The 27,653-nt window shown below is 33.3% G+C and overlaps 1 protein-coding gene across 1 annotated transcript; it reads right to left on the bottom strand.

Moving 5' to 3' along the window:
- Nucleotides 1–414: 414 nt before the first annotated feature.
- LOC140062414 (protein FAM135A-like) lies at nt 415–27,296 on the bottom strand. Its single transcript, XM_072108625.1, has 18 exons — nt 27,051–27,296; nt 26,156–26,250; nt 24,288–24,367; nt 17,044–17,183; nt 16,527–16,597; nt 15,515–15,688; nt 12,478–12,610; nt 9,033–9,183; nt 8,064–8,113; nt 7,663–7,818; nt 6,780–7,005; nt 5,450–6,458; nt 4,667–4,937; nt 4,269–4,366; nt 3,740–3,891; nt 3,417–3,527; nt 2,973–3,089; nt 415–2,389 (listed from the first exon to the last, which is right to left on the bottom strand). The coding sequence occupies exons 2-18, from the start codon at nt 26,230–26,232 to the stop codon at nt 2,184–2,186; spliced, it is 3,222 nt and encodes a 1,073-aa protein (XP_071964726.1). The 5' UTR covers nt 26,233–26,250; nt 27,051–27,296; the 3' UTR covers nt 415–2,183.
- Nucleotides 27,297–27,653: the final 357 nt, after the last annotated feature.

The raw sequence follows: 27,653 nt of genomic DNA, 5'->3' as shown, positions 1-27,653 counted from the left end.
GAGAGCTGAGAGCACATGTGTGTTAATTAATAAACAAATAGCGCCCTCTATAAGATCTGCAATACATTGCATATGGAGCGCCAAAAGCGTAAAAAACTTCTTTATTTGGAACATCACAGTAAGATAATTACAAGACGCTGCACTTATTTTACATAAAACAATTGACTGAAAATTCTACACCTCATCTTCATGAGCATTCACATTTGTGCACTGTTCAGCCAAGTTACCCAAGTTATTGAATAGAATTGCAGGAAAAAAAAACACAAATGCTAAACTTAAATTGTTATCAATTTATTTTGACTTAAATACAATCACTACACTCGTATATTGCACTTAAAGACTAACAATACTGTAATTAAATATTTCAATTGAAATTCATATTATAAATTAAAATCAATTGGAATTACAACCACCATTATAAATAGCATGAAACTAAAAAGAATTTAAGTACACTTCAAATAAGGTCATATTTCAAGTTTACCACCATAATAATAATAATAATAAACACGAAGGTTTTACGCAAATTTTAATTATTATATAATTTGATATTTAGAAACCAATACTATACTATATATCAAGAAATAAATTCATCAAAAATATTTGAACTTTAAATATAAAAGGCACTAAAATGCAAGAGAATACATAGCAAGCCTATAAATATATTTAAAAATAACCAATTATTGTTCATGGACAGAGTAACCACATTCAGCAAAATACTACACTAAATTACACTCATTTACATTATTATTACATAGATGGTATAGCAACATCTTATTATTATTTCAGATTATAAATACAGTACAAGATTTACAATAGGATTATCTGTAATTGACTCCCTAACTGTGACCTGGGCCCAACAGCAATTTGTGAAAGTGACTACCTAGCTTGATGAAAATCATTGGTTAATGTTTCCCCCTTCATTCTTTAGTTCTTGGTGCAGTAATATTTTACAGCACAATAAGTTAATATAATCATGGAGTAAAGAATATTATTATTATTATTCTTTACTCCATGATATAATAATTACATTATTTTATATTATTGTTTTAAAATTAAATAAGTACTGTAATTCTCTGCCACATAATTATACTGAAACTGGATTGGCTCTCAAAAAATATATGGTAATGAATAAATATGTCTTGAAATGCCAAGGTAACTACAAGTGAAATACCCATTTGTGGATACAATTGCATTAATAGCAATAAAAGTTATTCATTTGTTCAGCTAATGAGCATCGAGCTTCAGCAAATTTAAAATTAATTATATAATACTTTTTAAAATTGTGTCAAAGGTCGTATTAAAGGTTTGCTTGGTGATTGAACACTAGTCAAGTTAGGTTTGCGGTAAGCGTGTCCAAAAAAAATAAAGTAAACATCATCTGGAGTTATGATTTGTAACCATAGAGGAAAGGAGAAAATCAATTATGAGCCTCTTTCATGTGTTGTGCAAACGTGGTAATAAATAATAATAATAATAATTTGAGTGGTGAAGGTTTCAACTTTTATCAAAATGTGATCATTTTAGAGGGTTGGGGTGGGGGCAGATTTTTGTGTAACACATACTGGACCAACATGTACCAAATTAATTCTTGGATTCTTAAGACTGGTTCCCACTTGGACACAACGCAAGGACATAAATACACCACAAGAAATTTGACCAATCATGACGCTTTGGATCAACCAACAGTTGCTTGTGATTGGTCAACTTGCTCTTACGTCATTGTGTTGAATTCAAATAGGAACCAAGCTTTACTCTTTAGTTACCCTAAACCTAAACACCACATCATAAGTTATTACTTTCATTTGAAAGTATCTACTGCACTACAGTATGTGTATCATACAAGCACCTTAAGTCACGCATAATATATTACAATAACATTCTTTTAGTATTGTCAAATTTCAACTTATTTACAAATTTAAAGTTCATAATCCTATCAGACTAAAAAAATAGACTATTGATTGAGCCATTAAGACAAAGCTATATTAACAGCTATATATAGAAATACAGTAGTTGTCCCTTGGTTACAAGATGGCGCAAACAGAAGTAGTATTTTGGCTACAAGATGGCGCAAACAGTTCCAAATTGTATGAACAAGCATATATAATATACCATAGCTAAAATTATTTTCTCTCTGAAAATATTACACTAGTTGCACAAACCTGAATATAAATTGAGAAATCAGCTCATTTAAAATAGTTTAACCCAGATACTGTCATGAATTTCTCAATGAAGATGTCCGAATCTAAGAAGGCTATATGAGCTGCTCGACCAATGAGTGAATTCGCTGACGACTGCAATGCATGATGGACGTCATAACGCACAAGTTCAACCTCTGGATTGTCTATTATTGGTTTCATGATGTTGTTTAGCATTTCGTTATATACCGTTCCTAAAATTCAAAGCAGGTACAATATTAGGACTACGTCGGAGTAGGGCAAACATCTGACCAATTATTTGGGCACAATATTAGGACTATGTCATAGTATGGCAAACATCTGACCAATTACTTGGGTACAATATTAGGACTACGTCATAGTAGGGCAAACATCTGACCAATTACTTGGGTACAATATTAGGACTACGTCATAGTAGGGCAAACATCTGACCAATTAGTTGGGTACAATATTAGGACTATGTCATAGTAGGGCATACATCTGACCAATTAGTTGGGTACAATATTAGGACTATGTCATAGTAGGGCATACATCTGACCAATTACTTGGGTACAATATTAGGACTACGTCATAGTAGGGCAAACATCTTACCAATTAGTTGGGTACAATATTAGGACTACGTCATAGTAGGGCAAACATCTGACCAATTAGTTGGGTACAATATTAGGACTACATCATAGTAGGGCAAACATCCGACCAATTACTTGGGTATAATATTAGGACTACGTCATAGTAGGGCATACATCTGACTCAATTACTTGGGTACAATATTCACTCACTCACTCCCTAAATTCTTACCCCATATATACTTGTCTTTGACAGCAGCTTTACATTTCTCTACCCTAGCAGAATGCAGTGGAACGTAGCGATCCTGAGATGAACCAACAAGCAGTACCTTCTTAAATAAAGCAAACCCTGAAAATAAAAAACATGCAAAAACACATCAATGTAACTTTAGGTAAATCATACAGCAATTTAAGAACCTTATCAATAATGTGTTCTTAATCTCTGTCTACATGTGCCCATATATGGACATGATGATGTTATCACTACCATATTTGATCGTGTCCATATATGGGCACATCACATTTTGCTGTCACATGTTAAGTGTGATAGTGTAGACAGAACTTAAAAGCTGATAGTCTTTCGGTCACCATCTGCTGATGTTGGCCTATGTTTTGCTAATTGTTATTCATATTACATACAGAGCTGTAGTATCATGTATATATTATTTTAGTGTACCTGGTTTCTCACTCAACTGGTACAGGAATGTTTGTCTAGGGTCGTGATGGTCCTTCAGTGTCATCTGCAGTAAGGAAAATGATTTCTTCCATTTCTGCATGAACCACATACCTGTAGAAGCAAGCATGGATTAGCATGATTCTCATATCCTGGGATTCAATCTGGGGCTAGAATCCAGTACCAGTGGACTTAGTGGTTATGATGCTTGGCTACCAATTTAAGGGTCCTGGGTTCAAGTTCAATCCCAGCATTTTTTCTAATGACAAATTATAACTCCACTGCCAAATACTTGTAATAAGACTATAAGAGTGTTAAATATTTACCTGTATTAACCAATGTACTGCTGTTAAACAACTGTCCAAGATGAGGTCCTGACAATGACAAGAATGTATAAAGCTTGTCAAGCCATGGCTCAAATTCTGCTTTGGATAACGCTGACCTCACTATTAATGTCCCGAGTGAATGTCCAATAAAACTAACAGAGAAAAAAACAATTAAATGTAATAAAAATGAGCATTAATTCTTCTGTGGCTTTGAATGATATTATATCTCAAAATAAATAAATTGGTAGGCAAACCCTTAAATATACTTTCACTAAGCCTACACAGGCCTAATTACTTTAATATACTAAATTTAATAGTACTTTTGTCAAGGAGTAAAGTGTTCAATGCGAGAATCATTTGCATTTTTTTTCACATCAGAGTTCTAGTAAAGGCAATTAAACAGGGTGTGCAGTGTCTATTAAGGGACGTAGATGTGATCGTGCCGCAGATAAACCCCTTCATCTCCGGAGCTTAACATCCTGTTGTAGATTGCTTTAGGTCTAGTAACCAATATATCAGCTTTACTTACCTTATTCTACTTGGTTTCAGCCTGAAAACATCGATGTGATTTCTAATTTCTCGTATTAATCGATCTGTCATTTGATCAAATCCTGCAAATGTATCACCCTACCAGAAAAAAAAATATTGTTCATTCACAATTTTATCACTTTTGAATTTTCAGTGCATTTTTTGGAAGATAACAATAATATTAATAATATAATAACATTAATAATAACAATAATAATCTCTGTCTACACTATTAAACTTTATGTAACAAAAAAGTGTGATGTGCCCAAATATGGTAGTGATATGCTCAAATATGTTAGTGATATGATATCATCGTGTCCATATATGGGCACATCACATTTTTTTTCACATAAAGTTTGATAGTGTGGACAGAGCTTAATAGCAAATTCATTTCTTTACTTGATTGCTTTCAGACATAAGAAACTCAAATTTCTCTCCGGGCAAGCCAAGTTCAATGTAAGTGCGAATCAACCTCAAGTCAGCGCGGTTGCCATCCAGTCCATGCACACATACAATTAAATGCACATCTATGGCTTCATCTTCATATTCAATCTCATTGGCTATGCTGAAGTATGGAAGTGTTGATGCTCTGTCTGGCAAGTCACTGTACAGCTCAAATGGAGTGGTTCGAATCTTACGGTTTATGTCTTCTTTGGCAAATTCAAAGCTTCTAATGAAGACATACAAATGATTTGATGTTAATAATCAAAATTGTGTTATTCATTTATTTAATTTTAATTGAATGCAATACAGTTGGAGGTTACTATTGCACAGACCTGTACTACTGTACCGTGTATTCCATTACCTTAAAACATCACTAAAATTCACTACATGATTTACACACTGTCAATGTTTATAAGAGTCTAACAATGTATAAATACTCTGTGTGAGCATTCTTAATAAAGTTTTTATTTTTATTTTTAATGTTAAATTTTTTTCAATATTTTGTCACTTTTGTTTCAAGTTTATCACCTCAACTATCTCTGTCATGTATTTAAAAAATTTAAAAAAAAACAAAAAAACATTTGTTTGATTCAGTTTGTACCCTTATTTAACGAATACACCTGTTTCAGGCAAGGAGTGCCACCTATTAAAATAATATAGTACTATTAATTCTAATCTATATTATTACTACTATAAACAATATAATGTAATATTATTATTTTATGCTTCATTACTTACATATCTTTCTGCCTCCTATTTTCCTTCATCAGTGATAGCCTAGCATCTGGGTGCAACTTTTGCGGTTCTCCAACTGCTACTGCCGTCGACTCGCTGACGACCGCTTCGCCGTGATGTCGTTCCTTAACAATACAAGGCTGCGCGTAATTATTAACATCTGGAGAGCTGATAAACGGGAAGCAAGAAGAACATGACGTTTCTCCGGAAGAAAAATCCTGCGCAACGAAGTTGCGTTTACAAGGATTAGTCCGTGATTCTTTCGCACCTTCATCATTTGAAATTACTTCTGGAGTATTCAAGGTGCTTTGTTGTATTTCCTGAGTGTCATTCTTTGGCATTTCAAGGTCAAAGGTCACAGTTTCACCTTCATTCGTGCAGTTATCATCCACCAACGACAGGAAGACATCACTAATTTCAATCTCATCGTTGCTTGGAGTAAACTTTTGTCCAGAAGAGATCAAACAAGCTTGGGAATCAAAGCGGTCCGGTGAAAAGCTCAACCGTTCCAGTCCGTCTAGACTGATTGCATGTTTTAGTTTACCCTTTCTCTTAGAGCCAAATCCTGATTTTAACATGTGCCTTCCGCCTGAAGAAAATCTACGTAACGCGCTTTTCTTTCGTTCTTTAGGTTCCCCATTGCAATTGATAGGAGATTGACAACGGCGTTCATTACAACCATTTGAAGGGGGTATACATGTGTCACATGGTACTGGTTGTACTTCATGATTGGTGGACACATCGTCCAATAGTAAACTAGGTAATGATACCGATGCGGACATTGAAGAGTCATTGTGATGGTCGGGTGATGTATTCTCTTTGTAGTGATTGGATACGTCATTTTCAAGACATAATGGAAAAACAGATTTTCGTAAACTTCCAATGATGCTTTTTGATTTTTCTTTGAATGGTTTTTGTTGAACTGGTTGATTTTCGATAAGCTCTTGTTTGTCAGCTGATAAATTATAGTCATGTAGGTCCACATCTACTTCCATTGCAGAAATCACATGACCTGAAATGAAATAATACAATCAAAGATTAATATAGATTAATAGTGGGGTAAATTTTGTAAAGTTTAAATATTAGATTTTTAAAGTATAGTCAAATATGATTCATCTTTACAAGACAGGATCTCCAAATTATTACATATAAAGACATGTGTAAAGCTCTGTCTACACTATCAAACTAGTGTGATCTGCCCAAATATGGTAGTGATATGCTTAAATATGGTAGTGATATGCTTAAATATGGTAGTGATATGAAATCATCATGTCCATATATGGGCACATTATAAAGTTTGATAGTGTAGACAGAGCTTTAGACTATTCCTTACCTCTACCAAATGCCACAGAATCCAAATACTTTTCCTCAAATACAATTGGTTGATTTTCATATCTGCCATCTGTCTCCTCGCATTCTATTGGAAGTGGGGGTAGTTTGCAGTAGTACTCGGAACATTTGACCGCGGCCATGGTGCTCTGATGCCCGGGTTCTTCAAGGGCCAGTGCCATCTGCTTTGGCCGGGATGTCGTAAAGAAAAATTCTGAAAATCTTTGTATCTAAAATAAACACAACATAAATAAGTTTGGAGCGAATCTAGAATATCATGCTACAGGCTTATGGTAGTGATTTTCCCAAATACGGTAGTGATATGCCCAAATGTGGTAGTGATATGCCCAAATGTGGTAGTGATATGCCCAAGTATGGTAGTGATATGCCCACATATGGTAGTGATATGCCCTAATGTGGTAGTGATATGCCCAAATATGGTAGTGATATGCCCAAATATAGTTGTGATATAATATCATCATATCCATATATGGACACATCAAATTGTTTTGTCACATAAAGTTTGATAGTGTGGACAGAGCTTAACGATGACTACATTCTACACTATCCTAAACTCATTTGAGGATACCTGTCTCATAAGCCTCGATCGCACTGGATTTAATTTGGCTAAATTAACTGTCACAAAAAAAAATGGTAAAATGAACTGCATACAATTATCCAAGTGCGAACAATGGTCAAATTTACCAATGACCTTTGGGTAAAGTTACTATTTACCAATGACCTTTGGGTAAAGTTACTATTTACCAATGACCTTTGGGTAAAGTTACTATTTAACAATGACCTTTGGGTAAAGTTACTATTTACCAATGACCTTTGGGTAAAGTTACTATTTACAAGTTGAGTGTGAAGGCTTTAGATTTACTCACCCTCATTTGATGGTATTTGTCTCTAAGATGTACCACTATGCGTTGATGGCTAACCATAATCTCCTGATACTGGGTCCATGTCAGTGTTACCTCTCCAGATAGCTGACCAAAGCTGGAACACACAGCTTCAACTATATCCTCCTCACATTCAAGGCTCTAAAATAAAATGCATCAGAATTCTTATGGACAATGTTACAGAAAACAGCAGTCACACTATCTTTTTAAATCTATGTCTACACTATCAAACTAGTGTGATATGCCCAAATATGGTAATGATATACCCAAATATAATACAGGTAGTAATACACCCATACATATGGTAGTGGTATGAAATCATCACGTCATATATGGGCACATCACATTTTCTGTCACATGAATTTGAAAAAAATATGAAAATTTACCTCAACAACTTCACACATATTCTCTAGATTTTCTTCATAATCAGAATCATCTTTTGAAACAGAATAAATAACTTTATTGATCAACAATACATCATATAAATATAAACATTAATAAAATACAGTATTTATAGGCCCTACAGGCTATCAAGTTGTCTTCTTTCAATTAAATTTGTTTCAACAATCGATTTAATTTAATTTAAAATTGAGAGAAAATGTATTTGTCTCTGAAATTTTACAATGGACATAATATACAGTACTATTATGTAAATTAATTTTACTGGCACAGTGTATTTCTCTAATTATTCTGAATACATTAAATTGTGGTAATAAATTTGGAAAATGTTGGTATTTATAAAAACTTCTGGTTTTTGGATAACTGACTGAGTTAGGTATGGTGTTGTCTGTTTTTGTTATACTACTTAGAATCTGTAATACAATATATTCATTCATTCATCAGTGAAAAAATAATTCCATTTATTGTCATATGCATATAAAATATACATAGACATTTTGTTATATTCAAATATTTTATAGTTTGCTCGAAGACATGTAGACAGAACATAATTATAAAAATGTACAAAATAAAAAAAATCATATTAAAGGATTGTATTTTGAAAACAAACAATAACTGCCATCATTGCACAACATTACTATACATAAAATATACACGTTCCCATAATCTTTGTAATTAACTCTAAGCTCTGTCTACACTATCAAACTTGATGTGACAAAAAAACGTAATGTGCCCATTATGATGTCATATCACTACCATATTTGGGCACATCACACTTTTTTTGTAAAATTTGCTTGATAGTGTAGACAGAGCTTTAGGAAAAAACAACAAATAAAAAGGTATGTTGAGACAGTCGGTTTCGCGACATGTGGGAATGCAACCTACTTGACAGTTTATATGAAATTTGTTGAGAAATTTCACGCCAACAGCAACCTCAAACTTGACATGATACATACCTAGTGTAATTCGTTGATCAATCGGTAAGTATGTTGATAATTGATTGAAGCTAATGGCTAGGTGGCGCTTTGATTTGAGTAGAGCGGTGGTTACATTACGATACACCTGCAGAGCTTGTTTCTTAGCCTCAGGTGAAAGACAGTCCTCCATCTATCAATTAGTGGGTACAGACGTGTTTCTTATTACTAATTTCATTAAAATGCAGTAAAAAATGCTACAGTTTTTCTACTTTCACATTTATAAACAACATTTATAATTTACCGTACTTGTTGTAAATGTATATACATCATTTATAATGTACAGTACTTGTTGTAAATGTATATACATCATTATGGTGAATGTTTATGAGTTATAAAAGGGAAACTATTTTCATAGAGTTGACAATTTTATCATAAAATATTTTTCCCATTCATGATGAAAATGCTTACAAACATCAATAAGTATTGTAAAAGCAAAATTATTGTTTTGGAATATTATTAATAGACAACCTCTTTAACAGTTTCATCATATTTTACAATATGATTTATAACAAGTGAAAGTGACATTTGGTACAAGTGAAAGTGACATTTGGTACAAGTGAAAGTGACATTTGGTACAAACAATTGACAGAACTGATGATGCTAATTATGTGCGGTCAACCGTGACCGCCTGGTGACTTTCTGGTCAACAAATATCACAGGATGTTTCAACCACTATTGCATTTGTATAACAGTATATTAGAAGCTTTCGATTTGCGACGGTCGATGATCAAACAACATCATGTTAGTTCACTGTGTGCGTACCGAGACATTGGAACGTGTCTCTGCACTCCTCACTTTAACGTAGGTTTGTTTGATGGTTTCTAGGTTCAGGTGACAAACGACCATACATCATTTGACCTGACCCAGGTTCGTCCTAAATCATTGAAAATCTTAAGTTCCATATTTACGGCCGCTATTAAACGAGATCATTAAAATATAACTATAACGCAGAAATAAAATTTTCTATTTAGATTTTAAATTGTTTAGATATTGAAGAAAATTTAATTAAATCAGATAACCTAATTAAAAAATGTGAAAATCAAATTATGCTTAAAAATACAACGTAATGTAAGCAGGTCTAAAAAGGCATAATTATTATTTTCATATAATACAGTGAATAATAATGAAACAGGGATCCATATGATTTTGCATTACTTAGTCTGAAAATCCGTTATTAATATTATGGTATTCATCAAGTTTTTAGCTCAAGGCTGTTGTAAAGGAAATTAATTGGAATGAATAGATATAAACAAATCAACACCACGGTTGCAGGAGCACATCGGAATTAAACCATGGAGGAATTAATTGATTGATTGAATATATATTTATACTGGGTAACCTCTTCAGTCAAAGACTGGTCTCCCAGAGGGCCCAGTTGGTGATCAGTGGCTGTGATATACTAATACACCGGGGTAACCCCCTACTCGTCTCGAAAGATGTACTAGGTTCTTTAAAGTGCACACGAGCTAGATGTGTACACTGGACCTACGGTTTATAGTCCTTATCCGAGAAGACTCGTTCTACCACCAGAACCATGGAGTGAGTGAGCCTCAAACCCCTGCCGATGTTATGGCTACGTAATTACGGTTCCACTGTCTTAACCGCTCGGCCACTCACTCCCATGGAAACCTCCATGGTTAAACCAATCATATTGTTAATTGAAAAGATATTACATATTTATTATAATATGATAACAAATGCATCCTTGATTGTGATGATTGATGATCAAACGATTATTTTTCATTTATTTATTTTTTTATTTTATTCAATCAAAACCAACAGCGATAATAACCGCCACTAACAGGTTTGATACAAACAAAGCCAGGACTGTTTAAAGCACCTTGATTGGTCCTAAAATTGATCAAGGGCTTCTCTCATCCAGTACAGACCTTGACCAGAGGAAAGGCATGGCCCAATATGTCTGAGGCAGATACTACTGCCATAAGAGTCAGTAAATGATTATGATCAACTGATTATGATCAATTAATGATTGTGATCAAATGATTATGATAAACATGATGAGTCATATTGTTCTTGTTATTTAATTATTATATTTGATATTTTTGTGTGCCTACCTAACATATTCTTAAATGATTGCTATTTTTTTATTTGATGATGTCATAATGACGATAGTGATAGTAATGTGTTTACAGTGATTAGCCTTCACAGGATTGTTTATATTTTGTGTAATGTACTGTACTACAATACAGTACATACTATTATTAATTGATTATGTTATTTATAACGTTTTCAAACCTTCATAACAATATTTTCAGTGTGCTCAATAATTGTCCTGCTATCTATCAGTTCCATAGAGTATTATTAAACGATGATTCTTTGTGAAAAAAATGGTATTTAACACTCTGATGAATAATGTTAATTGTAAGAATGCATAATTTAGAGATAATAAATCTCTATGGTATAATTAATTCTAAGAATACATCTATTTGATGGTTTTACCATGTATTTTGAATAACACACTTTTAATCATTGAAATTTACAATTAATTCTCTCCTACTGTAATACCAGAGGCACTGAAAACCCAAAAATTATCCCAAAACCAAACTTTTCTTTTAGGCAAATTGCGAAGAATAACCATAAAGTGAATTCATTCATTCTTAAAGGTGGCAATCACCGTTCACAAGACAAACATATACACAAGATGCTCTACATAAACAAAGTCTTAATAAAGCTCAGGTACAGGCATGAATTTTAAATATAATATCTAGTTAACTGTACATAAATCAAATATTTGTAACAGAAATCAAATTAAATGAATTTCCCTTATGGTCAAATACAAATTTGGCAAAATTCTGCCAAACAAAACGGGAAGGTAGGTAGGTAGTTAAACCTAATGTAATAACATGTTTGGTGACTCCATAGAAGGTGAAAAAAGATGGTCGATATACGGTGGATAATTTTTGCTATAGCATGAAAATAAAAATCTGAAGTTGAATAAAAATACCATAAATGTAAAATTCAAGTTATATTATCTATATTTTAATAGTCATCTGATAACATTTTTTACCACACCATTTATTTTTTTATACCTTTTTAAAATGCCTCTCTATTTACAAAATTTGTGTACAAAAGAATAGAGATTTTACTGTGTAATTTGAACTATCCCCCCACTGATAAGAAAGTGCTTATTTTCAACAAGCTCCTGTAACACAAATAAAATCTAAAAAATGATGAAACATAGGAGAAACTATAGATCGATAATTATTGGAATGTATGATCAATAGATATTTTTTGCCCGCACCTGGCCTTCAATACTAGTCTTTGGGAGTGGAGTTGTAATTTGTCATTAGAAAAAATCCTGACATATGACAGGACTTGAACCCAGGATCCTTGGATTGGTAGCCAAGCATCATAACCACCAAGCCACAAAAATCGAATATTAATTTCAACAAGACTCTCTTACCCCATTCTCTGGCAACTTGGTACGTGGGCCAAACAACACAGTCTCTAAACTTGGTATTGGTACTTGTCTAGTTGGTGAATTTGTTGAACTAGAAAACTTTCCAAAGAAACCACTCTTAACTGGTCTGGGAATACTAGAAAATATTTGATTAAATTTTATGTTAAAAAAATCTTTTACCACATCTTGATGTATAGAGTTGAAAAACATAACAAGCATACAACTGTAAAAAACTGTAAATTAAATCGCTCGAAATGAGTGAATTTTGCTCAAACCTGTATTCAAATTCACTCCATACATTATACTCTTTCCACAAATTCACTCTACATTTTTCCACAAATTCACTCTACATTATACTCTTTCCACAAATTCACTCCATACATTATACTCTTTCCACAAATTCACTCCATACATTATACTCTTTCCACAAATTCACTCCATACAGTATATTCTAGTCTTAGTACAAATTCACTCCATACATTATACTCTTTCCACAAATTCACTCCATAAAGTATACTCTTTCCACAAATTCACTCCATACAGTATACTCTTTCCACAAATTCACTCCATACAGTATACTCTTTCCACAAATTCACTCCATACAGTATACTCTTTCCAAAAATTCACTCCATACATTATACTTTACTACAAATTCACTCCATACAAAATATAACTCTTGATACTAAATTCAGGCCCGTATCCAGGGGGGGTGCGTTGGGTGCAGACGCACCCCCCCAAGTCCCAAAAGGTCCACTATTTCCTCGGTTGGTATTTTTTCTTGTCTTGTTTAACTAAAGACAATATCATTATATATATACAAAATTTACATTATCAATGGTATAAATACAAAAATATGCTAATATAAAATGAAAAAATACCGGTAATTAAATTACGGAATCTGAACTGACTACAAACTCGATGTAAAACATGCGCAGTCGATCATGTGACGACAAGCAATAGCTTAGCGCTTCATGTACGCGGTACGCGGTAAAGTGTTTGCTGGAGAAATACAGACAATTTAACGTCAGGGAACACGTGTACTTTTTGTTGGGGAATATAATATACAGTAAAAAGCGTTCGCGTTCACTTCGTAGCTAGCTTCAGCGCCTAGAAAACCGCGACGTTTCATTGACCGTGAGAGTACGTCAGAGTGATATTATGCACTTTATATGCATTCATTATTTCCAGCGATCTAACTTACTACCAAACAATAGCTAGGTACGCACTTGTCTGGCGGTATCCCTTTGTACGAATCGTTCAACGTTGGGTCGAGACGCGTGATATCAAGTTTCATCCAGGGACCAAAATGTGTAATGTGTTATTTTCCAGGCGAAGTTTACCGACGGTTACGTCGTGTACTGCGTCGACGTACGCTACACTACAGCAAAAACGAATTATGTTAATTGTTCGTTTGTTCACCAATTTTTTAATTTACAAGTAACCTTCTGTACCGTGGGGCACCTAAAATAAATTTTTCATCCATTACTAAACAAAAAAACATGCCATTTTCGCTTAGCCAACATTATAGCTATAGTTATTACATTTTCAATATCCTGTATGTCATGAATTTCTCACCACTCGGAAGTCCAGATGGTACGCATGCATACACCTGGGAGGAATAAACTTTTTTCCCCGACTGAAAAAGGTCTACGCTTGCGTTTTTTAAGCCTCTAGGCCTGATGTTTCCAAAGTATAAAATGCAATTTTTTGAAGACCTGCAGCTCTAGTTTTAAACATTTTCTTAGCTCAGCCCCAACAATAAAGCTGGTCATATTTCGAAGAAGTACATTTTCCGGGACCTAACATCTCTATTTTTCAAACATTTCTTAGCTCAGTCACAACCCATGATAGGGACTTATATATTTTTTTTCATGTTTTGAAGTATAATACTGTAAGTCCAATTTCCGGGACCTCCAACTCTATTTTTCAAAATTTTCTTTGAACTTATATTTTTTAAATTGAAAAATATGGATTGAAACCGTCATCGCGCATCGTTTTTTTGCACGCAGTATTTTATTTATGCATTATAAAAAATGGAAAAAATGGCTACCCTAAATCTGATTAAAAAGACCTCAAATGACGCTAGAACGCGTTGCTTCCGGGGGGCGAAGCCCCCTGGACCCCCACCGGGGGCCCTTGGCGGCCCCTGGCCCTCAGCCTTGTGATGCTCGCTTCGCTCGCATAGCCCCCTCGTCGGGGAATGTAGCCCCCGCGTCGGGAAGATCCTGGCGCCACCCCTGCTGAGTTGGCCTCATCATGAAAGCGTTAAGTTCTGGTGTCCATCGTTCAACTAGCCCAAGCCACAACAGAGAGTCTTACATCAGTCTTTAGAACGTCAAATAACGCAAATTTTTCCAGGGCCTTCGGCCCCTGGACCCTGACCGGGGGCCCTTGGCGGCCCCCTGGCCCCCAGCCATTGTTGCTCGCTTCGCTCGCACCCCCCCATTATTAATGCTGCATACGGGCCTGAAATTCACTATACATTACATTCTACATGACACAAATTGTTTTTCATATTAGCTACTACAGTAGTGCTTAACATAAAACAATATTATGACCTAGTTATTCTAGGGGAAAGAACTTTAGTGTTACACTTATGAACAATTTATGTGATAGCGTCTAGTTAATGTGTGTCATTTGTGGGATGCTTACATAACTATTAACTATCTACAAAGCATGTCTACACAGTAATTCAACTACATCAATTTATGAAACTAGGGTAGTCACAAACATTCAACATAAATGAAGTACAACAGTTCATTTTGTAAAATTTGGTTTGACAAAGGTTTGTAAAGCTCTGTCATCATCATGTCCATATATGGGCACATCACATTTTTGTCACATTAAGTATGCATACTTAAGCTCTGTCTACACTATCAAATTTTATGTGACAAAACAATGTGATTTGTCCATATATGGACATGATGATGTCATATCACTACCATCTTTGGGCACTTTTTTTGTCAAACTAGTTTATAGTGTAGACAGAGCTTTAATAACCATTGATATTTTAAACATCATTTGTTTTTGGAATCCTTACCTGAACATGGCCTGATTGACACCTAGGAGAGCCGCATGAAAAGTCAAGGAAGCTGCTGATAGATGAAAGTAATCAAACAGAACAGATGCATGTGAGTGAAGTCCACGAGCTGCATCTATGTGTAACTTTAGTGTACGTGTGCTTGATAATTCCAAGCTGTCTGGACTTGTCGGCCTAAAAACAAAGAACACTATTTTACAATCTTCTACTATTTTTTATTCAATACTGTTAAAACAGTTTGTCAATGACAACAATAATTAAGTTCACCCATTTTTTTTTTTTACATCTTTTTTTGAGGGGGGGGGGGGGACTGTATCATGCTACATTAAATTAAAGGGGAAGACTATTATATAGAAAGTAAAAATAATATAGTATGAATAAATTGTGGCATAAAGTTGTTCAAGTAAAAATTATTCTAAAAATCAATCCATTTAGAAACTGTTGTCATGAGATTCTATTTGTATGTATTCAACTTTATTAATTTCTATCAACATAAACACAATACAATACAAAAATGGTAATATACTGTATAATAATGAAACAATACAGGAGTGAGTGGCCGAGCGGTTAAGACAGTGGAACCGTAATCACGTACCCACAACATCGGCAGGGGTTCGAGGCTCACTCACTCCATGGTTCTGGTGGTAGAACGAGTCTTCTCGGATAAGGACTATAAACCGTAGGTCCAGTGTACACAACTTGCTCGTGTGCACTTTAAAGAACCTAGTACATCTTTCGAGACGAGTAGGGGGTTACCCCGGTATATTAGTATATCACAGCCACTGATCACCAACTGGGCCCTCTGAGAGATCAGTCTTTGACTGAAGAGGTCACCCAGTATAAAGATAAAACAAACAAACAAACAAACAAACAATACCATTAATAGAAGATCTTGCAAGAATAATTTCTTGTCACACATATAATGAATAAGTAGATATTAAAATTAATACGGTAGACGTTTTCTTACAAATCAAAGTTGATCGAGAAAAAAACATTAACTGTCAGAACTTACACCTCATCAGAGCAGCTAAAATAAAGTTCCAAAATAAGCTGAATATCAGTGGAATTTATACTCTCCTCAATCTTAAAAAAAATGAACAATGTGTTAAAATTCAGAACAATTTTGTTCACAAGTTACCATTTAAATGTTATTTTCTTATCTAAAAAAAGCTATGGTGTGTATGGCCATGTTAATGCGTAAATGTACTGTGAAATTTCAGATATCATCACCTGCATGAAAGAAAATCACACATTTTATCTGATAGTGGTAAAACCAATTGTATTCATAATTCATATTATATTTTATATATCAAAATATTTTCTTTAATAAAACTGAGGCAATTTACTGAAAAAATTACATTGAAATAAAATGTAAAAACAAATAAAATGATTCCATGATTACAGTAGTTCATTTTTTTGTGGTTGTCGGATCGAAAATTAAATACGAAACCGTGTACACAGAAAGGAAAAAGAAATTTGTTTCCCTGATTGAGATGGCAAAAGCTCACTATTAAAGAAGTAAATATTACCTTGTTACTGTCCACTAAATGGTAAATTTTAAACACAGCAACGTCTTTCAATGTCACTTCTTCATTTTTGTAGAGAATTTGAAATGTTTTACTGACTGCAACATTTTCATATACGCATGGAGGTGTGACCATCTCAATATCTGTAAGAATAAAAAAAAGTTCAACAATGTAGTTTTATTTCAAATGTGACAAAGATGACAATGGCATACCATAAAATAAAAAGTATTGGAGACATTTGTCTTTTTGGGTTGAGCGGTTAAGGCAGGGGCGCCGTTTACCATACCCAAAGAGCCACCCAAAGAGCCAACAATATCGCTCCTATTTCTTGTGGTGGAACAAGTTTTCTCGGATAAGGACTAAAAAACATAGGTCCAAGTGTACAGAAACCTGTGTGCACTTTAAAGACCCCAGTTTATTTGAGACAAGTAGAGGGTTACCCCAGTGAACTGGTTCACAAAATAGCCCCTGTAAAAAGGGATTACCACCTATCTGCTAGGAGAGTGATTAATTTACTATTGGTAGTAATCCTTGGCCACATGTGCCAAAAGACATAATAAACAAAATAAAAAATATACTATTAAAAAAACTACCATGAAAATTATTAAATATAATTTAGAAATTTAGTTTTTATTTAGTAATTTATTCATACTACCAACCCTCAATGTCTTTTTTCTATAATATTTTCATATACTGTACAATAATAAACTAAGTTCGTCACAATGACATAATCATATCTAAAGGCATAATACTGATGATAATGAATTCTAATAACTAATTGACTGGTTTATGTTATTGTAAAAAAGACTCAATTGAATACAGCTGGCTACTAATGCACTGAGCATGAGCAGATGTTACTGTGTAATTATCAGTGAAAACAGATGAGAGATAGATAAACAATTACTTGTCTACACAGTATACTAAGCAAACCATCCTTTTCATTTAACACTTTTTTCATCCTTTCAGGAATGTTACTGTAAAAAATTTGCCACAAAATTTGTCAGTGATTTCTACATTCAATTTATTAATACAGTACAATACAAAATTCCTTTAATATCCAAGAAAATTGAGCAGAGATAATCATAAATTATTTTATATTAATAATTATATTTAAAGCATCTTTAACTCATAACCTCTCACTACGGCTTTGGATAACAAATCATTTAATTAAGATAAATCTCACGTTTGCAGTACACCACATGTATTAATTCTGAAAAGAACTGTTGAGTTTCTCGATGTTTTGATCAATATGCTTTGATTCTCACTCCTGAGGACGATCAAAGCATATTGATTGAAACGTCGAGAAACTCAACAGTTCTTTTCAGAACTAATACACGTGGTGTACCGCAAACTTTATATCAACATTGATTACGCCATGCAAACCTTCAAACAATACAAGATAAATCTATTATTTATACATTAATCTAATAATCTTTAAAAATTGTAATCTCTTTCAAAACACTGTCTTTAATCAACAGTAGCAGTTCTTCTGTTTAATGAAACCAATGACAACTTTCATTAAAGGAGGGTTCCAGGCTTTAAATTAAATTAAAAAATATAAAGAATCTGATCTCATGAATATTAATTAGTAAAAGCCAATGAGCTTCCCTAAGCTGTTGAAAAAAAGAAATTCCATGAATTTTTGTTTTATTTCTCATTACTACTTTATCTTTATATTTATTTTTTATGTAAAAATAAACGATATTTAATTTAAGAAATTTTAAAACCAGAATCCCCTTTAAATACTTTTGTTAGCTTGAATCCTGGGAATTGAAAGGCGTGAAACCAGATAGGGTTTACAATTACACTGTACAGACTGGTTGAGAATATACTGTACAGAGTTACTAAAAAAACGAAAGGTGTTAACTGTTATATAAATAATTGCAATTGATTTTTGCAAGCCTACTCACATACTGTAGCAAAATGATCAGCTCTGATTTCATACCAATGGTGCTTTACATTATTTTTAATTTTCAAATTATTCAAAAGTATTAGCCATAACCCAAACAATTTTGACCAAAACTTAAGATGAGGCACCTCTTAATCTTATCATGGCCCTAATTCAATTTTACTGGCCATCATTTTGTCATGAAATGTGAATTTTTATCGGCCTCTTCTGGATTTTAATGGCCAATGACCAGCAGACCGAATAAACCATTGACTACATAATATTATAAAATGACATTTTGTACATGTGTAAATTTACACTCATTTATGTCTAGCAAGATTGACAAATGAACCAATATACTTTGTCTATTTGTTTATATTCTACCTTAAAGTTCTAGAGACAAAAAAGGTGTAATGTGCTCAAATATGGTAGTGATATGCTCAAATATGGTAGTGATATGCTCAAATATGGTAGTGATATGCTCAAATATGGTAGTGATGTGCTCAAATATGGTAGTGATATGCTCAAATATGGTAGTGATATGCTCAAATATGGTAGTGATATGCTCAAATATGGTAGTGATATGCTCAAATATGAGACATCATCATGTCCATGGGCACATCATATTTGTTGTCACATAAAGTTTGATGCAGAGCTGTTGAGTATTGTGACAGTGTTGACAGAGCTTTACCTAAAAGCTTTGCATAAAAATAATTAAATACTACACAATTTGACATACTGTAAAAGCCTGGCCAAATAGTCCAATTATTATTTCAACATATTGCTGGGACTTTCTTCCAATTTAAAATGTAAATTATGTGAATTGACTGAACAAAGAAAAAAGCGATGTAAAAAGGAAGCATTGGATTTATTTGTCCTTAATTATGAATCCATTCAACATAGCACACTTAGAAGTGATGAACAAATAGATATGAATCTATTCAACATAGCACACTTAGAAGTGATGAACAAATAGATATGAATCTATTCAACATAGCACACTTAGAAGTGATGAACAAATAGATATGAATCTATTCAACATAGCACACTTAGAAGTGATGAACAAATAGATATGAATCTATTCAACATAGCACACTTAGAAGTGATGAACAAATAGATATGAATCTATTCAACATAGCACACTTAGAAGTGATGAACAAATAGATATGAATCTATTCAACATAGCACACTTAGAAGTGATGAACAAATAGATATGAATCTATTCAACATAGCACACTTAGAAGTGATGAACAAATAGATATGAATCTATTCAACATAGCACACTTAGAAGTGATGAACAAATAGATATGAATCTATTCAACATAGCACACTTAGAAGGGATGAACAAATAGATATGAATCTATTCAACATAGCACACTTAGAAGGGATGAACAAATAGATATGAATCTATTCAACATAGCACACTTAGAAGGGATGAACAAATAGATATGAATCTATTCAACATAGCACACTTAGAAGTGATGAACAAATAGATATGAATCTATTCAACATAGCACACTTAGAAGGGATGAACAAATAGATATGAATCTATTCAACATAGCACACTTAGAAGGGATGAACAAATAGATATGAATCTATTCAACATAGCACACTTAGAAGTGATGAACAAATAGATATGAATCTATTCAACATAGCACACTTAGAAGGGATGAACAAATAGATATGAATCTATTCAACATAGCACACTTAGAAGGGATGAACAAATAGATATGAATCTATTCAACATAGCACACTTAGAAGTGATGAACAAATAGATATGAATCTATTCAACATAGCACACTTAGAAGTGATGAACAAATAGATATGAATCTATTCAACATAGCACACTTAGAAGTGATGAACAAATAGATATGAATCTATTCAACATAGCACACTTAGAAGTGATGAACAAATAGATATGAATCTATTCAACATAGCACACTTAGAAGTGATGAACAAATAGATATGAATCTATTCAACATAGCACACTTAGAAGTGATGAACAAATAGATATGAATCTATTCAACATAGCACACTTAGAAGTGATGAACAAATAGATATGAATCTATTCAACATAGCACACTTAGAAGTGATGAACAAATAGATATGAATCTATTCAACATAGCACACTTAGAAGTGATGAACAAATAGATATGAATCTATTCAACATAGCACACTTAGAAGTGATGAACAAATAGATATGAATCTATTCAACATAGCACACTTAGAAGTGATGAACAAATAGATATGAATCTATTCAACATAGCACACTTAGAAGTGATGAACAAATAGATATGAATCTATTCAACATAGCACACTTAGAAGTGATGAACAAATAGATATGAATCTATTCAACATAGCACACTTAGAAGTGATGAACAAATAGATATGAATCTATTCAACATAGCACACTTAGAAGGGATGAACAAATAGATATGAATCTATTCAACATAGCACACTTAGAAGTGATGAACAAATAGATATGAATCTATTCAACATAGCACACTTAGAAGGGATGAACAAATAGATATGAATCTATTCAACATAGCACACTTAGAAGTGATGAACAAATAGATATGAATCTATTCAACATAGCACACTTAGAAGTGATGAACAAATAGATATGAATCTATTCAACATAGCACACTTAGAAGGGATGAACAAATAGATATGAATCTATTCAACATAGCACACTTAGAAGTGATGAACAAATAGATATGAATCTATTCAACATAGCACACTTAGAAGGGATGAACAAATAGATATGAATCTATTCAACATAGCACACTTAGAAGTGATGAACAAATAGATATGAATCTATTCAACATAGCACACTTAGAAGTGATGAACAAATAGATATGAATCTATTCAACATAGCACACTTAGAAGTGATGAACAAATAGATATGAATCTATTCAACATAGCACACTTAGAAGTGATGAACAAATAGATCAGCCATTAAGAAATCTTCTTCAAGAATTCTGTAACTTATATTCAGTTATCACTCAAGTATGGCACGCCAACCTGTCATTTATTCAAGCAATAGAGATATCTTTATTTCCAAATAAATGACAACTTGGCGCACCATACTCAAGCACAGTGAATATACACTTGTTACTGTAAATGGTCAGCAGACAAATAAATGCCAATTGCATTTCAAATCTTCACTAGCAGACTTAGCACTCATAATTTTAATTCCCTGCGGCAACCTAGGATAGGTTTCAATCTAGAATATTATGATTTAGTGAGTGTAAGTAGTAATTGTATTGAATAGCAAAGTACGGAATAGTGAAATTCAACAGCTTTTGGTGTCATTTAAGACCAATAACACCCTACTGTACCACATCATTTATCATTATCTGAATATAAATTCACAGGTATACACCTCTAACCCGCCCACTGATATACTGGAAATTAATTCCTTTTTTTCTTCTCTTTGTATACTTGTTCCTTCATTGTTCTCATTCACATATTAAATAAATATCATAAATATACACGTACTATCAAAAATTGTTATAAAAATAAAAATATATTAACGATAAAAAAACTGGGTTTTGTCGTCGTAAGTACCAATTTTAGTATGTTGCAGTCTATTGGATCGAATCAACAAAAGAGAAAAATTCTCTCCTATAATATTAGGATCCCAATAAAATTACTGTATTTATGATAACAAATAGTATTTGAATTTAAATCACCTCTATTCCTCCCATCATCATGTCAATATGTATGATATCAATTCAACTATTACACTCTTTATTATAATATCAATTTCCAATTTCCTGGTGTGGTAATTATTTAAAAAATGTTTATTCAGGTCTTAAAATAGCCAACCTGCTTATTAAAAAACAAAAATATTGACTAAAAAATAAGTGATTATATAAAATTATACCAAGCAAAGCAAAAGCATTTGTAATGACATTACAGTAAGGCAGTCAAAATAAACCCCTTACAGTATTAAGGTGTCCCCTATAAGGGTGTCCCCCTTAATACAGTATATGGGTATCACCTTTAATAAGGATGTCCCCTGAATAAGGGTGTCCCCTTTATTAAGGATGTTCCCTTGAATATGGGGTGTCCCTTTAATAGGGACGTCCTTGAATAAGGATGTCCCCTGAATAAGGATGTCCCCTGAATATGGGTGTCCCCTTAATAAGGTGTCCCCTGAATATGGATGTTCCCTTAATAAGGTGTCCCCTGAATATGGGTGTCCCCTTAATAAGGTGTCCCCTTAATAAGGTGTCCCCTGAATATTGGTGTCCCCTTAATAGAGGTATCCCTTGAATATGGATGTACCCTTAATAAGGGTGTTCCCTTTATTAAGGATGTTCCCTTGAATATGGGGTGTCCCTTTAATAGGGATGTCCTTGAATAGGGATGTCCCTTGAATATGGGTATACCCTTTGTAAGGATGTCCCTTGAATAGGGGTGTACTGTACCTTGAATATAAGTGTCCCCTTATTAGGGATGTCCCTTGAATATGGGTATACCCTTAGTAAGGATGTCCCTTGAATAGGGGTGTACTGTACCTTGAATATAAGTGTCCCCTTATCAGGGATGTCCCTTGAATATGGGTATACCCTCAGTAAAGATGTCCCTTGAATAGGGGTGTACTGTACCTTGAATATAAGTGTCCCCTTATTAGGGATGTCCCTTGAATATGGGTGTCCCCCTTAGTAAGGCTGACCCTTGAACAGGGGTGTACTGTACCTTGAATAGGGGTGCACTGTACCTTAAATATGGGTGTCCCCCTTAGTAAGGATGTCCCTTGAATAATAAGGGGGTCCCAATGGAGGGGGGGGGGGAGAGTTCTACTGTCTGTTTTACAAATATGATGAGATGCATGATTAAATAAAGTAGCACAGCAAATTGCTTGTATTCATGTTTTATTGCCTGTAAATTAAAACGACTGTAATCAAGAAAGCAATTATTCCTAATTTATGTATAAAAACAGGAAGCTGTCAAAATGAATTGCATGCAGGTGAAAGTTATTCATGAAAAATATTACTTTTTCGATTTAACATCATACAGTACATACTCTTAATTTGGCAAGGAGTAGAATCTAATAGAATAAATTCATTTCAATTTTCATTTTATGTTTTTCTTGACATAATGCTTTTACCATTAAAGTCTATTTTGATTATCAACTCTAATTTTTATAATTATTATTAATTTAATAACTTTTTTCGTAACAAATTTCATAAAAAGGGAAAATTGTATATATATTTATTAATGAGGTTGACTCAAAATAGCCAAGGCTGACATGCACGAGGCTCTCAAACCTTAAATTTAAACATGAACGATAAAAACACGAACAAAAAAAAGAGCTTAAGATTATTTGTTGGTAGTGAGTACAACCTACCTGATTGGCGTGGCAACGTAACATCATACTTGAAAGGTGACCTTGGTGGAACTTTCAGATACATTCTCATATGATAAAATCTTTAAATAAAGAACACATATTTTATAATATATTCATTAATGAACTGATTATTTTTTCCGAAAAAAAATGTTGTATTGTTTTTTTATAAATCAAATATGAAATTGTTATAGATTAGAATACATTTTATGAACCTTTATTTTATTTATAAGGAGATAGATCTATGATGATTAGATTAGTGATGATTAGTGATGATTAGTGATGATTAGTGATGATTAGTGATGATTAGATAGATATCTATGTTGTTTTTGTTTGCTTTTAATTTTGTATGTTTTTCTTTGTACTGTTAATGTCATACGATAAAATAAAAAAAAAAAATACTTTTTTCAACTTTTTTTTTCTTCCAAACTATATTGAGGATGACACAAACAACAACATTTACTGCAATTCTTTATCATTAACGCATTATCCATTCCCCACCAGGAGGACATTTTCAAGTGTAACCTTTTCCCGAAACCACTGCGATTATTTATGACCTACAGATGCCTACCATACAATATTGGTAACAACAAACATACAATGTTATTATCGTTTAAATAAGATTTTCATTCAAATAATCAACACTAAATATTAGTAGATACAGTAGATATTTTATAGTTGTGTTTGCGTGAATAAATTAAAATATTCTGATTCACATGCCCACACATATTGATGTTTTCAATACAATGTGAGAGACTTGACAGTTTACAAAGTTGGTGCTCTTCAATGTCACTAAACAGCAGTCCATTGGCTACTGTAGATAAGAGACATTAAGATTATGCCTTCCAATAATGACAAGAAAACAGAAAGCTTGAATACAATAATTACTTACCGGTATATTATTATTATTATTATTATTAATAATTATTATTATTTTATCCAAGTCTCTTACGTGTATTGATGAAGGGCTAGTGTTGCCCGAAAGCTCTGCTATTAATTGTTCTGGCTGTTTACTATATTTTCGATTTAGCTTTTTGCTTATTTTATTTTTTTGTATCTCCATTGAGATCCAGCCACTGATAGATATACCCACAGCATTGTCATTTTTTCAGTGCTTATTTAAATTTGTATCTCCATTGAGATCCACAGCATTGGCATTTTAATTTGCCTTTGGATTTATTATAGTATATAAGTATATATTTATTATTTATGAGTACAATATTGAGTTGAAATTTATATTAATATTTATGCTGGGTAACCTCTTCAGTCAAAGACTGGTCTCCCAGAGGGCCCAGTTGGTGATCAGTGGCTGTGATGTACTAATACACCGGGGTAACCCCCTACTCGTCTCGAAAGATGTACTAGGTTCTTTAAAGTGCACACGAGCTAAATGTGTACACTGGACCTACGGTTTAGTCCTTATCCGAGAAGACTCGTTCTACCACCAGAACCATGGAGTGAGAAGAGCCTCGAACCCCTGCCGATGTTATGGCTACGTAATTACGGTTCCACTGTCTTAACCGCTCGGCCACTCACTCGAAAGGTTAGACTGTCCTTTTGTTCTAATTCTTGAACAATTTGCCACAAAGTAAACAGTTAAACATGAAACACAAGAGGTGCAGACTATAGTGTACATGCAAAATGTCACCAACCTCACAAATCATTTAAAAGAGAAAATATGAAAAGGTCCATAAAAATGGAACTTGTATGCATGGTGCAATAAAGTTAATTCTGAAAGGCAAGTGAAGTTAAACAATCAAAAGGGCGATTTACCTATTTCATTTTCTATTTCTTATCTGTGTTTGTTTGTTTCTGTATGGTATTAAAATAAATAAAATACACTACATATTATAACAGTTTAAGGGACTTACCCTCTTTGAAACAGGTCAATGTTATGAAATTTAGACAATTCCACAGACAACTCAATAGTGGCCTGTAAATCAGCCATCTTCAGATTGGTTTAAAACTGTGGAACAAAAATACCAATCTAATTTTTAAAGCTCTATCTACACTATCAAACTAGTTTGACAAAAAAATTGTGATGTGTCCAAAATATGGTAGTGATGTTGACATCATATGTCCATATGGGGGTCAGTACATCACATTTTGTTTTGTCACATAAAGTTGAATAGAATAGTGTAGACAGAGCTTAATCATAAGATCATAAACAATTAGTTGTTAATTGTTAACTAAAAAACATTTGCTGTAATCATGTTATCTAAATTTATTGTATTATTATATTGGAGGCTGTGGAGAAAAAGAAATGAGAGAAACAAGACATTAAAATTACACTACAAGCATTGGGTATCAAGTACACAAAATAGTTATTAAAATAACTATAGTACTAGTAGGCCTATATTATACTATATTATAGTATAGACATGCTATTATTATTAATTAATAATATAGGCCTAGGCCTATATGCCTGTACTAATTAATTATGCTTAACTATTCATTTTTTAAATAACCACATATTCACAACAACACAAAAAGAACATTTCAATTTTGTATTAAAATCTACTGTTTATGTTACACAGAACTAGGCTTACAAACAATCAATCCCAATAGGCTTACCCTCTAATACGCAGCTTCGTGATGATGGTATAGTACAAAGCAATAAAATTAATAGGCCTAGCTAATACTATTAGTATATAGTAATATATTAGTAATAGGCTAGGATAATCCATAAGTGGTACGGTATAGCCTAGACCTAGCCTCGGCTAGGCCTCCTATCCTATCCGTATTGCAGATTATAGCCAGACTTACCAGTGGATACCCGGTGGTGGATAGAGATGTGTAGGTAGGCCTACTCTGTCTGTAGGTGACGGTTTTAAAGAGCGTGTGATACTTCTCCTTCTTCTTGCGGTTGAATGGAATGACATAGGATGAAAGTTTTGAAATGTCATTTCTTAATAAAAATAAGAATTTCTCATGTTTTTGATGTTACGTAAACAAGGCGCTGAATTAGTCAAATTTCCAAATTGGTCGAGACATTGGCATCTTAATATTGTTCTAGCCTAGGCCTCTCTATGTAATAAACCTATTCTATATTTATTTGTTCCCAATTTTCTGAAAATAGAGGGCGCTAAACATAAAATTTACAACATCAAAAATACAGAGGTACGGTACTGTATTTAAAGCGTCATTTCGACGATCGAGCATTCTCTACTTCTACGGTGCGCCATTTATTTATTTATTTTTTTTTTTTTTATTTAATACGCATCCAACAGCGAGTAGCTCGCCAAGGATGGATAAACTATTTTATAAAGTATCATGCTTAAAAATTATGCCTCATTTGAGGGAGTGGAGTTAAAGAGATGCGAGTTGTTGGTGCTACAGTAGGTCAGGATTGAACCCTGGACCTTCGGA

The sequence above is a fragment of the Antedon mediterranea genome, chromosome 11 (assembly GCF_964355755.1).
Source record: "Antedon mediterranea chromosome 11, ecAntMedi1.1, whole genome shotgun sequence".
Lineage (NCBI taxonomy): Eukaryota > Metazoa > Echinodermata > Crinoidea > Comatulida > Antedonidae > Antedon > Antedon mediterranea.
The sequence above is the reverse complement of the archived record's forward strand: the minus strand, read 5'-3'. Positions and strand labels throughout refer to the sequence as shown.

Coding starts and splice junctions, on each gene's coding strand:
- LOC140062414 (XM_072108625.1), bottom strand. CDS start 26,232: ATGGCTGATTTACAGGCCACTATTGAGTTGTCTGTGGAATTGTCTAAA. Junction 24,368..26,155: donor ATTGACCTGTTTCAAAGAGG/GTAAGTCCCTTA, acceptor CTTTATTTAAAG/ATTTTATCATATGAGAATGT. Junction 8,114..9,032: donor TGATCAACGAATTACACTAG/GTATGTATCATG, acceptor CTGTTTCAAAAG/ATGATTCTGATTATGAAGAA.